At 39.0% G+C, this 15,738-nt stretch overlaps 1 protein-coding gene across 1 annotated transcript; it reads right to left on the reverse strand.

The window, feature by feature from the left end:
* Nucleotides 1–10,874: 10,874 nt before the first annotated feature.
* Nucleotides 10,875–15,598, reverse strand: st6galnac1.1 (ST6 (alpha-N-acetyl-neuraminyl-2,3-beta-galactosyl-1,3)-N-acetylgalactosaminide alpha-2,6-sialyltransferase 1, tandem duplicate 1). Its single transcript, XM_077201117.1, has 9 exons — nt 15,448–15,598; nt 15,109–15,307; nt 14,858–15,020; nt 13,541–13,709; nt 13,287–13,425; nt 12,339–12,439; nt 12,026–12,109; nt 11,825–11,924; nt 10,875–11,656 (listed from the first exon to the last, which is right to left on the reverse strand). Exons 1-9 carry the CDS (start codon nt 15,540–15,542, stop codon nt 11,483–11,485), a joined length of 1,224 nt encoding a protein of 407 aa, XP_077057232.1. The 5' UTR covers nt 15,543–15,598; the 3' UTR covers nt 10,875–11,482.
* Between the last annotated feature and the right edge of the window lie 140 nt (nt 15,599–15,738).

A 15,738-nucleotide genomic window follows, 5' to 3' on the forward strand; every position in this document is an offset into this window, starting at 1 on the left:
TGTGCTCCTAATGTGGGTCTCCTTATGTTTTGCGTTTACAGTTTCCCTACTGTATTCAGTGTCTGTTAACTTGTGTGTAAATAAAAAAATGTTGTTGTTGTTGTTGTTTTCTATTTCATTGTGCTGTGGTAATGCATTTTGCATGCATTTATGTTAGTGAGATGCTCTTATTATGTTATGTAAATGAAGTCAGATGCCCTTGTGAAGTCATTTATAACCTGATAGTGCTGCAATAGGCTACTTTAGCATACAGTTTTATAATATTATGCATAATCAGTGGTGTAAAAAGCACACATATTTTCTACTTAGAAGTAGAAAGAGAACCTAATTTAATATTACTCCAATATAATTACTTATTAATCTACTTAAGTATTTGAAGTCAAAGTGCATGTGGACTAACTGAGAGAGGATCAACCAATCTAAGAATAGGCTATACACTTCTTTTTTAAGAAATATTTATTCTGACATGTAACAAGGAATAAGGGCTTTTCAGGGAAGGTGAAACGTAATATTTTGAAAATTATGTTTTGGAGTAAAAGCAACGTTTCTCCAAATGAAAATACTCTAATAAAATACTTGGTTATTGCCCACCACTGTACATAATTAAAGGTGCACATTCACGCAATGTACAAACTACAGTGTTCCCTGTAGTTTGTACATTGTACAAACCCAGACATCAATATAGTGTCGGCCCACAACATGGATTCCACACGGCCCAGGGGCCCGTTCTTCATAAGTTGCTTAAGGGTGCTTTCACACTGGGCTCGTTTGGTGCGGTCCGATTGTTCCCGGCGCCCCCCGCAGCATTGGTCTGGTTTCACACTCAACTTGATTCTATCAAACTCTGGTGCGTTTGTGTGTATCTTTAGCCTGGGAAAACCCAGACGAACTTCCAGCAAATTTAGATTTGCTCTGCAAGTTAGTCTGGCGAAGAGCCCATTCAAGCTCATTTCCAATCTTTCCAAATCGAGGCACCAATCACAAATGTTGAGGCGGGCTTTACAAGATGACGATCGATCTGATTGGTTTTGGGTTTATCCAATTGCGCCCAGGGGCATTTGAGCGACGTCCGTTTCCAAATCAAGGCACCAATCACAAACGTTGAGGTGGGCTTTACAAGATTACGATCGATCTGATTGGTTTTAGGTCTACTGAATTGCGCCCAGTGGCATTTGAGCGACGTCCGTTGGTGACGCCCCTTGGAAGTGAGCGGTGAATGAACCTTCCCCAGGCCCTGGGTGCTTCTCAATATCCCTCCTCATCTCCTCGCTCCTCTGTCCTCCATCCTATGACCCGGAAACCAATCAAGCACAGCCATCTTGAAGGACATCTCAATTCTCTAATTGAGTCGGAAAGTGAGGAGGCTTTCAGAGGATTCATGAGCAAGGATACACAGGTGTATCCTATGCGGAACTGTTCCATTGACTAAACGTGACGCACGTATACATTCTCCTCCCCCTTCACATCGGTCACAATCTTTTTAAATTATAGTTTACCTATGCAGTTTATATAGACCACACATCTCACATATTTCAACAGGGTATCTTGCTTTATAATTATTCATTATGAATTTCTTAAATAAACAAACTTCAACAACATAAGGGCAGATGCTTTGAGCGCTGCTGATGACGCTGTGAAGTGACGCTCGAATGATCAAGTATTCCAATGTATAAAAAAAGCTTTCATTCCATTCCTCCATCCTCATTTTCTTTCCTTGCGTCCTTCCCTCACAACCTACAGGGAGAGGAGCTGAGGCGCTAGGAAAGGAAGCGAGGAAAGGAAACGAGGATGCACAAATAAGAAATGAGAAGCACCCCCTAACTTAGTTACGACTGATGGCGCATAGTGTTGCCACCCGTCCCGTTTTTTCCGGGATTGTCCCTCTTTTTAACAACCTGTCCCGGGAAATTTATACACTCTCCTGGGACACTGAATGTCCCGGTTTTCAAAAGGCTATGTGAATATGTCCCGGTTTTCGAAAGGCTACGACTAATATGTCCCGGTTTTCGAAAGTACGTGAATATGTATGTTCAAACAGCGCGCGCACGCAGAGGTATAGAGTGAGAGACCTTGCGTGTGTGTGCTAGTGTGCGTGTGTGCCTCATGAAGGGAATGTAAGGGCCGTTACATAGTCAACGCATCAGTACGTGTCCGCGAGGCTACTCATCGCTACGCTTTGGGCGCCATTATGCGTCGATGCGTAGCCAAATGTGTCGACCTAGTTTTTGATACGCGACGCACCGATGCACGCAATACTATGCGTTGTCGGTGGGGGCGACATTGCAAGTATTGTACATTAATACAAGTATATTATGTTTACAGAAGAAGGTTTGAAAACAATGGCGGGCAAAGAGGAAAAATTATGCGAGCTTATACCCATACATACGTATTTATATGACAGTTCGTCGCAATTACGCTCCAATAAAATAGCGTTGGAAAATGCCTGGAGGGAGGTTGCAACCGCGATGGGAAAGACCGTATATAAGGTGAAAACAGACTGGAAAATTGCCCGTGACAAGTTTACTAGGCCGCACAAAAAGTGTAAAGTGGCGTGCAGAAGTGGTGCGGGGTAGTTAAGTTTTGTTTACCCAAAAGTATTGACTCAACTTCATAATTCATGATCATAATTCAAATTCATAAAGCATAGGACTACAGAGTCAAATTTTTCGGTATGGCTGAAATAGCCTACGGCAGGAGAGGGAGAGAGAGCGAGAGAGGGAGAGAGAGAGAGAGAGAGAGAGAGATGAGTGTGTGTGTGTATTCAAATCCATTCAATTTATACATTTAAATTTAAGTTATGTTATAATATTTGTATTATTTTGATGTCTTTATAGCTGTCATTACTGTCATTTACTGAGAATGGTAGGCTACTGATTTGGTCAGGACGTTTGAAACAGGAGTAGGCCTACATTTTCTTTCTAGGCAGGTAAGGGAGACGATGAGGGTGACGATAATGAGGAGGAGGAGGAAAGCATTATTGCGCAGGGAGATAAGACACCTTCATCTACCCCCAATCCCAACTCATACATATCCCAGTTTTCCCCACTTCTATCTGACCCTCCCACTACCCCGACACTAGTGGCTTCGACCGTTTCTTCACCATCTCATCCCCCTACCACCCCGACATCATCAGCCTCCCGTGGTGGTAAAAGGAAGCGCAAAAGCCACAGGCCTATTATGGATCCATTTGAGTGTACGCTCCTCGATAGGCTGCAGGAAACACGGCAGGAGAGAGAGAGGGAAAGCGAAAAGAAGGACATACACACCACTTTTTGTCATTACCTGTACAATTTTCTACAAAATCTCTCACAGGAACAAAGCGCAATTTTGATGCGCGACATCAAACAGCTCATGCGGCAGTATAAGCCCTTTTAATTTGACTTAATTTGTCTTCCAATATTGTAGGCTACATGCTGTTACTGACGTTATTTGTTATTGACATTTTTTAGGTCATGTTCTGTGTGAAACATGTGAAACAACGTTCAGTAGCCTTCATATGAAAATGAATTACAGTCACCATTTAAATGTTGGCTAGGCTGTACGTTCAGAAGGCCTAATTTTAGTATTGTATGAATATGAATTAATGGTTTTCACATAATACCAAATTACTTAAAATGTGTAATGGTTTTCACATTATACCAAATTAGTAAAAATGTGTAATAGTTTTCACATTATACCAAATTAGTTAAAATGTGTAATGGTTTTCACAAATACCAAATTAGTTAAAATGTGTAAAGTGTTAACTAATAAACAAAACTCAAGCTTCCAAGCGACCTTTTATCAATTTATTGGTCAGTGCTACCCAATCGTAGCACACTGTACTGGTGGGGAAACATGCCAGCATCTGATAAAAAGAAGTCAGCCAGCTGCTCCCTGACAAAGGCCGTTCTCCGGGAGGGTCTGCTGCTGCCAACCGAACACCATGGTCCGTCGACCATGTTCCGGTCCCCCGCAACATGCTGCCTCCACTCTCCAGGCTGGACCTCTCCGGTGTCAGACGTCGCATCCACAAAGGTGGCGGGCATCTATCTGGCACATTCAGTGGATGCCAGAAAGTTGTGGAGAGCCACGCACGCCTTCACGAGCTTCACCGCTTTTTCAGGTTTGCAGTCAATCGGGCAATTGTAAATTGTAATTGTAAATGCGCTTCCTATCCCGCAGGTCCGTGCCTTCAATGAGAAGACAAATCAGTGTCAGTGCAGTAACTAGACAGAACAGATGACTTGGCTGACGCCAATTACGCACACTGTGCGTAATGGAACAGTGTGTGTGTGTGTGTGTGTGTGTGTGTGTGTGTGTGTGTGTGTGTGTGTGTGTGTGTGTGTGTGCATGGTCAGAAGCAGAATGTTATTAACAATAAATATAAAACAATCTATTAACGAGCTAAGACCAGTGCACGCTCTCTTTTTCATTACTTCTGGGCTATTTTATCGAACAGGTCTGCTATCAATTAATTTTGTTCTCACCTGGATAGGGTCGCATCAGGTTCTCCTATAAGGGAAATGCCTCATCCTCCAGGAAAAAAAAAAGGACTGGGTGTTGTGGTGCCCGGTAGGACAGCAGGAGCAGGTAGATTGAGATTGCCCTCTGCCAGTCTGGATCCAAACGCACTGCGGCCCAACACACCTCCATCGCTCTCACGCCCGAATGCACCAACATTGACCTAAATGAATCTTTAGTTCGCACCAGCAGCTGCCATAAGGATAATATAAAAAAAAACGTTGTAATTGTAGAAGTCGCTGCCTGATCGTGGTGGTGCTCTGATGCGAACATGCTTCCCGTCAATCACCCCGACACATAGGGGAAACTGCCACTGTCTCCAAAAGTCCTCCGCTATGTCCTGCCACTGACTGCGCGAAGGAAAGGCCATGAACTCCCCTGAAGGGCATCCCAGATGGCACAACACATCTCCTCTACAATGCCCGAAACAGTGCTGGTGCCCATTTTGTAGCTGGCAGAGAGTGCCTGCAGGCTGATGCCTGTTGTGAGGTACCGCAAAGTCACTGCAAGCCTTAGCGAAGCTCCAGTCAGGTTGTAGTGATTTTGTTGAGTGTCCGGGAGAAAGCGGACGACTTGTGATAGCAATACATCAAATTTTGACGCCGAAATTGTAAAATATTGGAAATGTCTCTTCTCGTCCATTCATTTTGGTGTCACTTTGACAGCGAATAACTTTACATCTGAGGCGTCCAAAGACTTAATCTGTCCATTATTTATTTCTAAAGAAACACGACAATGTATAAAAGGCTCCATTACTTTGTATCTTACGTTATGGCCCCGTAGAAGCCGTTTTTGTAAAAATCGGCTAACGATTGCGTCATAAACATGCGACTCTCTGTCGCACAATAGAGACATTACCGTATAGAGATCGCTAAGACATGTGACCAACTGGGCGGCAACGTCATCAGAACGCAAAGAATTATGGGTATGTTTGGCCCGTTTACATCGGTTTACATGGGCTGGCATAGCAGGCTAGTGTTCTGGCACCAAAAAATAAATAAAAATAGCGTGAAAAACAGAATATAATCCTACAAAATGCAGCGGGCTAAAGAAAACATTGTCGGACCATACCAGAAAACTGTCGTCCGTTCAAAAGTATGCTAAAGTTTTAAGCACCACACTCCTCGCTCTCTCTCATCTATCTGCATGCAATCGCAATTCATGTCAAGATTGCAATTCTGGAGTGTGTGCGTGTGTGTGTGTGTGTTTGTGCGCCCGCGAGAGAGAGGCGCGGGCGCGATCGAACTGTGTGTGTGTTTGTGTGTGTGTGAGAGAGCGAGAGAGAAAGAGAGAGAGAGAGAGAGAGAGGCGCGATCGGACAGTGGAAACATAAAACATACTCCCTCATTTTGTTCATAGAGGTTATCATTCAAACTGCAAAGTGTTTACTTATATTTGTGTAACTTACACTCGCAATAAAACACAACATTGTGCTTTTGTCACACTCTAAACTCTTGTCAAGCTGTAACATACAACTGTCACCCAACCAAACACACACAGTTTTAAAAGCAACATCCAACCCCATTTCAAAACAGTCTGTGGGTTACATCTTTTGGACATTAATCATATCGCATTGGTTTTCATTTCTTTTCTTCAGAGCAGTTACATATTCTACATTGATTTAAAAAAATCAGATGTGTTTTTAATGGTAGTATAATTTTATACGAAAATCAATTATTTACCATTCAGATGAGAATAAAGTTAGGGTTCATTAAAATTAAGGAAAACAAATATATTGATCCGTTCTTAAAGGATAATTCAGGTATTTAGCACTTTGAGTCTATTTTCTAGTTTGTTTTGGATTAATTAAGTTAAAGTGGTGGGTAGAATTTTGACGATGGGTCCTGTCTCGACTTTTTGAATCTTTTAGAATCGCCTCTGACCGCTTCAGAGTGAGTGTCTACGAGCATACACAAACATGTCCTTAAAACAACCCGTAATGTTCGTTTTCAAAACTGTACAAGAAGGACTATTGCCGTTTATAACACAGCAGGTAGACGCATCTTGAACACTGCGTTCTTCCCTCCATGCAATCAAGTCTGGCGCCTTCTGTTTGTGCCGCGGATTCCCAAAATGCTTTGCGTTCACCACTGGTAATACGTCACGATGACGTCACATTAGCAATCTCTATAGACAGGAGGAGAAGCTCGCAGAAAATCTTTTACTGTCTATGATATCACCCGACTCTACTACCCCGTTGCGTGACCATTGTATTGCATTTCACGCATCGCCCGTGACACTTGCGCATGCTTGCATCCACTGTTTAGACTATGAAAGGGAGCGCGTCGGTCGCGTTGCTTGCTCGCGTTGTAACGGCCCTAAGATAGCATTGCCTAAAGCCAGTACAACCCCCATCCCCCACCCCCCTTTTTCTACACCATACTGTCACCCAAACTGAATAGTCTATTTCTTTTTTTTTGCCTACTCCAGTTCTTGTTAAAACTCACTAGACATGCTTATTTTTGGCATTTTTTGTGTGAAATCATATTTATTTTGTCCATCAAAAGTGTACATTCACTTTAATTGAGCGTGAGCAGAGCAGCAAAAATAGACTCGGCACCGAAAACCCAGGCGACGATCCTGCTTGACGCTCACGCGCTGCTGCTGCTCCTGGTGTGAATGCTCTCATCGATTAACATGCACGACGAAAAAAATGCCGCTGCTCAGGCGCTGCTGACGCTTGCGGTGTGAAACGGCCGTAACCCCTTATTTACACTGCACACGTCTGCGGTGCATTACGGCTCCGACAAGTTTTTATTGAGTTTTTCTTTACTTTTATTTTGTATAACGGTGCGGCTTGGACGCGCGTCCGTCGAAAATAGCGCCTATCTGGGTGCCTTATCTTTTATATTTTCGACGGACGCGCGTCCAAGCCGCACCGTAAATACTAAATAAAAGTAAAAGAAAACACTGTCAATTTCAAAATTAACACCTTGTGCAGACTCCCAATTGTATTGCACACCAATATGAAGCCGAGTTGGCACCGCGTGGAGGACGGAATAAAACATTGTCGGAGCCGCAGACGTGTGCAGTTTAAATAAGGGGTAAGTGTTAATGTTTGAGTTTGCGTGATCTTATGGAGTGTATGTCTATGGTGACGGTGTGAATATTATTAATGGATCATGATCTCGTATACGTTGGTGAATGTGTAATGTGATTGTATCTGTTATTTCATTGCTTTTGTATTTTGTTGATCAACTTAGTTTTTTTTTTTTTTTTTTTTGTTTATCGATTTGATTTGTGTCAACTTGATGTCTAATTTGTTAACCTTGTTGGACTGTCTAAGGAGTAGCTTATACTGACCACTAAGTTAATGGCTCCCCTTGTTCACTGAGTGATTTGATTCTAAATCTTCTGTCACCTGCATGTAGCCTAAATGTGTGTGTGGTGAAGTAGGCCTACGTTAGTGTACGTTTGGAGTGCATAGTGAAGTGGAACATCTGACATGTTAACTTTTGATTGTTTTATTGGTTTGTTATGTTCCTTTAGTTTGATATTTGAAGCCATATAGCCTATCTATTCTTCGTGTGTGGAGCTTTTTACTCCATTTATAATAAATTATTATTTTCTTTATTTTCACGTTTCTGCTTTATCCTTGTGGGAACGAACCTGTGTCCTTATCGGACCATTATTTCCCTGGGTGAAATTCCCAGGGTGGCGTAGTCGGGAAGGGTCGGGTGTCCAGTTGTCTCTAGGAAATCCTGATCCACTTCCTTAATAACGAAAATCAACCCTTGGGTGCCACACATGCATGACATCTAATGATATTTTTATAAATTAGCATGGGTCTCTTAAACATTTTTTTTTTAAGCGCGAAAAAGTATAATGTCTTACAATTATGAATTAGAGTATCAGCAGGTAGCCTACCTTCTTGAGCTACGGCACAACTCTCAGGTAAAATGGGCCAATATAAAAATAGAACAGTAATGTCAGCTGAAATCATTTTATTTTTAACAGTAAATTGACTGTTGTCTTTAGTGATATAGCAACAACACCATAAATGTATTTAATTAAATAGAAAGTTTAACGAATATTTCATTAAATGCAATTAAAACTTAACTGATCATGTTGTAGGCTAGGTGTGTTTCTGTGCATTGGTGTTTTTTGTGTGCATATAATGTGTGTCAAATAATGTCAAACATTTTGTTAAAGATAACATCTTTGACAAAAAACAAAACACAAAAACACTTTAACATTTCCTATAGCTATACCGTCACATAGTCAGGCCAGTTAGATATTTTGCTGCATTCTCTTCAAAGGCTGTCTTTGCAGATATAACCATCTCCACAGATGCCAGTATCCTCTCCACAGCCCTCGTTGTATCATGACTTGCACTGACAACATCCCGATGTCGGTGGATAAAAGTCATTGTTATATGGCGTTTAAGAAACGTCTTGTGTGGCCTGTGTTTTGCTCTCCTCCGTTTTTCTCCCTCAGGTTAATTGCATCACCTGGCAACTCTTTGTGAGCATGCCTGAGAGGGACGGAGCAGAGTATAAATGAAGCACTCAGAAAATACAACGCTGAGGAACACTTCTCCCCATCCTTAGAATGAAGTGTCTGTCTGTCTGTCTAGTGGGACTTTGTTAATCGTGTGCCAGCATATTTTAATATGTTATTTAATGAATTTTTGTAAAAATGGACAGATGGAAAGAGCTGTATCTCTGCAACCAATAAGGGTATTGTTGAAATAGCTAAATCTAGTCAGTTGGCTCATTTGCTGGATATAAATGGACACAATGTCCACAGAATTATTTTAGACCACTACCATGCAGAATGTGAATCGTTGTGGCTGGACAGCATTTGAAAATGGAAATTTTCAAAAGAAACAGGATGAAAATCGCTTGAATGTGGAACCACCTTAAAACAGCTTCTAAAGACCTGAATGAGATCTCCGACCTCCAATTTTATTGTGAACTGTAAGCCAACAGATATAACAGGCTAGATTGAGAGGTTGTGAAACCAGTAAATTCTATAAAAAAAAATCTACTCCAAAAAACACCTTGCATTTGCCAAAGACCATGAGGATTGGAGTATGGAAGATTGGAGCCGTGTTCTGCAGTCCGACAAGTCAAAATCAAACATTCTAGCCTTGGGTGGTGTCAGATATGTTCGTAGGAGACAACTGGAGTGTTTTAATATCAAATGCCACCATTAAGCATGTGGGAAATATAATGGTATTGGGTACACGTCTGCAGAAGGTGTTGGAAGGATCTCCAAATTTGTTGGCACTTTGAAAATGAATCAATACTTGGGAATCCTGCTGAACACAATGTAGCCAAGTATGATGGAGCAGCTGTTTGGAGATCAAATGTGTACTTTGCAACATGATGACGATCCCAAACACACCACGCATGACGCATGAAACAAAGTTGCGTGCAATGAAAGGGTTCATGCTCAGCATTTTGAAGTTGTCAAGTGGCCTCCTCAGTCTCCTAAACTTAAAGCCATTGAAAACCTTTGTGAAATTATAAAGCTTAATAGTGATGTCACATTGATCTTGGAGAGAACATATGGAGACTTGGAAAGAAGTTAAGCGTGACACGTGTAAAGTTTAGTGAGTCAATGCCCAGGAGAATCACTGCTGTAATCAAAAACAAGGGAGAACCAACATAATATTCACAACTAATTACATTGTAGTCAATGTAAGCTATCTTTCCTGTGAGCTTTTTGTTTTTCTATGCCTTTTTTGCATAATGCAATAAACACATATTTAATTATATGTTTGAGTTTGCCTTTCATGCCAAATAATTTTGTCATTTTTAACACCTTAAACAAGTTTAGTGAATCCTTCCTCCCAATATAACATGCACCTCATATTTTGATTGTTTAATATTTGAAGTGTCACTAAAAGCAAATATTGTGAAATGATCCCCTCCGGGAAAACTAATGTATAATGTTAAACAGTGCCAACATGATAAGTTAACATACCGTTATTACAGTACCTTTCCTGTGGACCCAACTTTGACAAATATTTACTGGAGAAAGTGTGATGACTAGTTCCGGTTTCCCCTTATACTAAAATAAACACATGGTTTGATGATGCAGTGAATTTGTGTCAGATTACAAATCAAGCAAACTAGGAATTTAAAGAAGTCTTTCACAGAAGTGTGCTGTTCAATAGTATTTTGGATAAATCAGCATGTAAACAGACTCGCATTTGTCTTTTTAGGTAACACTTTATTTTACAGTGTCCTTGTAACACGTTACATGTAGTTACTGTAGTAATAACTATAAATTATGCATAATTAAATGCAACTAACCCTAAACCAAACCCCAATCCTAACCCCATAGGAAGTACAAGTCTTTAATTATTATTACACAGTACTTAAATGCTTAAGTACACTGTAACAGACACCATAAAGTGTAGCCTCTTTTATTCTTCTCTTCATGTTCTTTGATAATGTATATCAATACACATTTCTGCAAGCCACAGAACTAGAATTTGTTAGATAGGACATGGAGCTATAAAAAAATATAGATCTAAATATCAATAAATAGCATACTTTTTTAAAGTTGGTCCTATGTTTGTGTATGGCTATTGGAAGCCCAGTTTTAGGAAAATATGAATCTATTTTGCATTTAAAAGAAAAACTAATAAAGTCATAAAAAGAGATATGATTAATAATAAAAAAATGATCATAAAAAAATATACAGAAAAAAATAGATACAATTAAAAAACTGTTTTATATTGTAAATGTAATCAAATGTATAAAGAATAATAATAAAAGACCGAACACACACAAACCTGGCCCATTTAAATATTTAAATGTATAAATATCAGCTTTCTCTATAAACATGCCACAAACATGCTTTCACTCGCAGAATTTTACAGAAGTTTCATTTAGTTTAAGTCCATAGCTTTCCTTTGTCCATCTTGCCCATGAATAACCAACCACCAAGACACAAAATCATAACTTGGTAATATCTTTTAAAATAACACCTGTTGACAGAACAGAGTCTACCTTCTGTTTTTGATGTGTTAGTGTCTTTGGAAGAGTCTAATGATTCCAGAGTCATGCAGTTTCTTCCAGGTCTTTATCTCTAGGCCATAGTCATGGTTAATATAGAAAATGACTTTGTTTTTGTTAAACTTTTCATAGTAATAGTTGGAGTACTTATGGTGGTCTTCTGTAATAAATCCATAGGCATCCACCTGATGTTGAGCATTAAACATTTTCAAGTAATGTTCAAAAAGTATTACTAATACATGCAATTATGATGATTTGAACAAAAAAATTACTTTTCAGTTTTTAAAGAGCAACAAACAGCTTGATATTAAAGAATAAGTTGAAGTAATAGAAAAAAATATGCATTTACTTACAATATCACATGTGTGAATAGCCAAGAACAAAGCAAACGCTCCATTGGTCGGTCTGTACATTGCCCAGTAATTGCCCTGCATTTGTTTGGATGGCATGAACCTATTTAAAAAATTAAAAAATAGGGGTCATTCAAAAGAGATAGATCACACTTAGGTTGTTCTATGACCAAACAAACTGGTCACTGTAAACATTAATGTTACCTGTTGCGGATGTATCGAAGAAAATCAGGGTGAAGAACGTAGAATCTACTCTCATTAAAATTCCCATTGAAATATTTCAGTGGCCTACGAAAGAATAAATGCAAATGTTGGTTTTTAAACAAACCAAGAGTACAGTAATAAATATATACCACATATCAAGGAGCCAATCAAAGGTTTAAGATTATTTATTTATAAGCTCTCTGGAATACTTCATTCTAATAGACCATTCGACTGTGGTGAAAATTATCTCAAAGAACTTCTGTATTAATATTACCGTGTTCATCTTACTTACTGGCAGAGCTGGATACTTTACCTCACACCCTTGAATGAACCGTTGGCTACTTTTCCCTGCAGAAGGCCTTGGAGCCACTCAAAGTCCCTCAGGCCCTCAGGGATCATTACATATTTGATACCCTATTGGATAACACCAGAGTGTTATATATATATATATATATATATATATATATATATATATATATATATATATATATATATATATATTTGTGTGTGTGTGATTCTATTATTGTAATATAATAATATACAATATATCCCTATTAGAATGATTTCTGAAGGATCATGTGACACTGGAAACTGGAGTAATTGCTGCGGAAAATGCAGCTTTTCCATCACAGCAATAAATTACATTTTACATACATAACGCATATTAAAATAGAAAAAAGTTATTTTGAAATTTAATAATATTTAACAATATTATCGTTTTTACTGTATTTTTGTTCAAATAAATGTAGCCTTAGTGAGCAGAAGAGGATTCTTTCAATAACATAAAAAATCGTACAAACCCCAAATATTTGAAAAGTAGTGTTGCCTGCCACTGAAAAAAAAAAACTTAACTTATATAAATAATTCTTAATGAAGAGCACAGCAGCATAGTTCATTGAAGTGAGTATATGCAAATTACAGTGAATTCTTATCCCAAGGCGTCATTTTATTCACACTTTTGACCATGCTTCCAAATCCGACGCGCATGGCACCCTTTAGCGTCAGGTAGATGACGCTTATCCTCGCGCGTCATCTAACGCCTTTAGCGTCAGTTAGATGACGCTTCCGTTTTTAGCGTCAGTTACATGACGCTTCCGTAATGGGTAGGTTTAGGTCTGGGGTAGGGTTAGCGTCTCATATTGACGCTAAAGGGTGCCTTGTGCGTCGGATGTTGAAGCATGGTCAACATCGTCATTTAGATGACGCCTTGGGATGAGAATGGGCTGCAATATATTAATAATTCAGTGTAAAAAATACTGACCTCATCTTGTGGAACACTGTGAAAGCCTTCCTTTTTTAATGTCAGCAGGGTGGCATATAGGGAAAAAGCTGTATGCACATAAATTGATGTTCTGTTTCCAACATCCTCCTCATAACCTTGAGTAATAGCCCCATTTACTCTTGTTTAAGAATAAACAGTATCAGAATACACAGTCATGACCTTTAATAATAACTTTTTCATTCAATTGTCAACTCTACCGTAGGCATTTTTCGCAAAAGACGTTTCACGCTTACCGAAAAACATAATCATGGGAGTCTATCTCTTTGCCCATCTTTGAGTTATTGAGAATACCACCAGCGCCCACAACAGCACAGCGGATACAGCCATCTTTTGAGCCTTCAGGCACAGGTAGTAATATTGAAGACTTGGGCTTTGGTATCAAGTCCACTGCCTTTTTCACCTCTTCAGTGGAAAAAAAAACAACGTACGTCTACATAGAGGAATGCAAAGTGCGACAGCAACATAGTGTCAGCCCAGATCCAGCCCAGATCTGATGCATGGAATCCACATGTACCAGATGTGGCCCGGATCTGGCTCAATCTAAGCTCAATCAACAGTATTTGAGGCATAATGATAATTAGAGCAAAAATATTTTTCAGTCGTCCCTTTTTTCTTTAATACAAAAATAAAGGTTACAGGCTTAGAAACAAAGTAAGGTTAGGGAAAGACTTAGCCCAAATTCTTTACAATGGAAAGCACTGAGCAAAGGTTCCGGATCATGTAATTTTCACAACTCACAACACTGAAAGTTTTTTTTCCATAAAGATGTTTCATCAGCTGAATAATCTGTATATTGTTAAACAGAACAATCCATTGAACGCATTTTATTCTATCCCTCAAAGCCTTGTTTTCATCCCTGTGGAAGATTAAATATGGCGCTACCCTTACTAAATTCAACGGGAACTAGTATTTTAGTTTTGTGACTTGACCATATTTACTACCATTGTAAGTGCCTCACTGTAATCCAGATCTTTACTTTTTTAAAGGCGGCATCAATCTTTACCCTATTGCGGCTTATATGTGCATGAAATGGCTTCTCAAATGAGAAAAATACAGGACGATGAACATTATTTCTCTTATCCCATTGATCATGTTGAGTTGATCATGTGAGTTGCCTCCCACCAGTTAACATGTCAACAAGAGATGTCGTTGCAAGAGGGAGAACCTATTCTGATTAAAGATTATGAGGGCACATACATTTTGAAAAAAGTATGCCTGGATAAATCATTTATAACAAACACTGCAATATTCCATAAAAATTAAGAATTTTCAGTTTTTATTTCATTGTGTTTTTAAAAGGAAAGGGAGAGGTAATTAAAATTATGCTGTCGACTGATTTGAACTTAATTATACTGAACCCATAATGTTTCTTTGAATAAAGATATCCGTTTACATTATTTACAATGCATCAAGCCTAAGATGAAGCAATAGTAACCTACTACACGCCTTTCTCAAACATAATGCAGGATGTGCCAGAGGTTTTACACACCCATAGCCTATAATTTGAAAAATCTGCCAGAAATGTTGTGTAATTTGTTTTAGATGATCACCATTGTAATTGTACTCCATGAAGCCAAAAGGATTGTTGAAGTGTGCTAATCGATTCCATTCTGTTATGTTGAGTTGACCTTTGTATAGCCACAACTGAATATCAGAAAGGGCAGCTTCCTTGAACTTGGGATCCTCTGTGTTTTGAAGGGACATTGGACAAGTCTACGGAAAAGGTGATTTTTCAAAGGATCAAAACGACTGCACAGCTGCAACGTGACGCGAGAATAGTATTGAAAAAAGGAGCACTTACAGTTTTTCTTGCTTGATGGTCTCGCAAGTAAACATCTTCAAAATCCCATACTGGCAGTTTTGTAAAATTTTTCTTGTAGAGAGCTGGAATAGGTGTAATGTTCACTTCTCGCTCAGCAGAGTGAAAGGGTTTTTCAGTTTTGTGCAAACTAGTATTTCCACTTGGTGATAAAATCAGTGCAGAAATTATGAAAGTTTTGCTAATGAGGAGGAAAATGTACATTAAAAACAGGAACAAATTAGTAATAATACCAATATACAAGTCAGAAGAATATCACACCATAAGACAAATTTTGAATATTTTCAAAATATTTACTTAGTCAATACACTTATTTCTTACCTGTGGAAGTGTTCAGAGAGATTCATCCAAAGTACTAGATAGAGCACCACACAAGAAGTCGGAATGAGACTAACAAAGCCCCAAACTTTCTGCATATTTCATGAGTGAATTACACTCATCTTATCAGTCTGGTCAAATTCATGCAGACTATGTAAAATACTTTGTAACAGTGTTTTATAACCTACCTATTGAAATTCATTACATCATCAAACCATTTGTTTATTTTTGGATTACAGTCCGCCCCTTCCATATGAATGACTATGACTATAATGATATGATTATCATTATAGA

Source organism: Siphateles boraxobius, unplaced genomic scaffold (assembly GCF_051911475.1).
Source record: "Siphateles boraxobius isolate OS27281-9 unplaced genomic scaffold, OSU_SipBor_1 46, whole genome shotgun sequence".
Taxonomy (NCBI): Eukaryota; Metazoa; Chordata; class Actinopteri; order Cypriniformes; family Leuciscidae; genus Siphateles; species Siphateles boraxobius.

Excerpts from the sequence above, each read along its gene's own strand:
- st6galnac1.1 (XM_077201117.1), bottom strand. The coding sequence starts at position 15,542 with ATGCAGAAAGTTTGGGGCTTTGTTAGTCTCATTCCGACTTCTTGTGTG. Across the intron at positions 13,426-13,540 it reads TCCCATGATTATGTTTTTCG|AGTAAATGGGGCTATTACTC; the intron begins GTAAGCGTGAAA and ends TTCTTAAACAAG. Across the intron at positions 12,440-13,286 it reads ACAGTGTTCCACAAGATGAG|GGTATCAAATATGTAATGAT; the intron begins GTCAGTATTTTT and ends GTTATCCAATAG.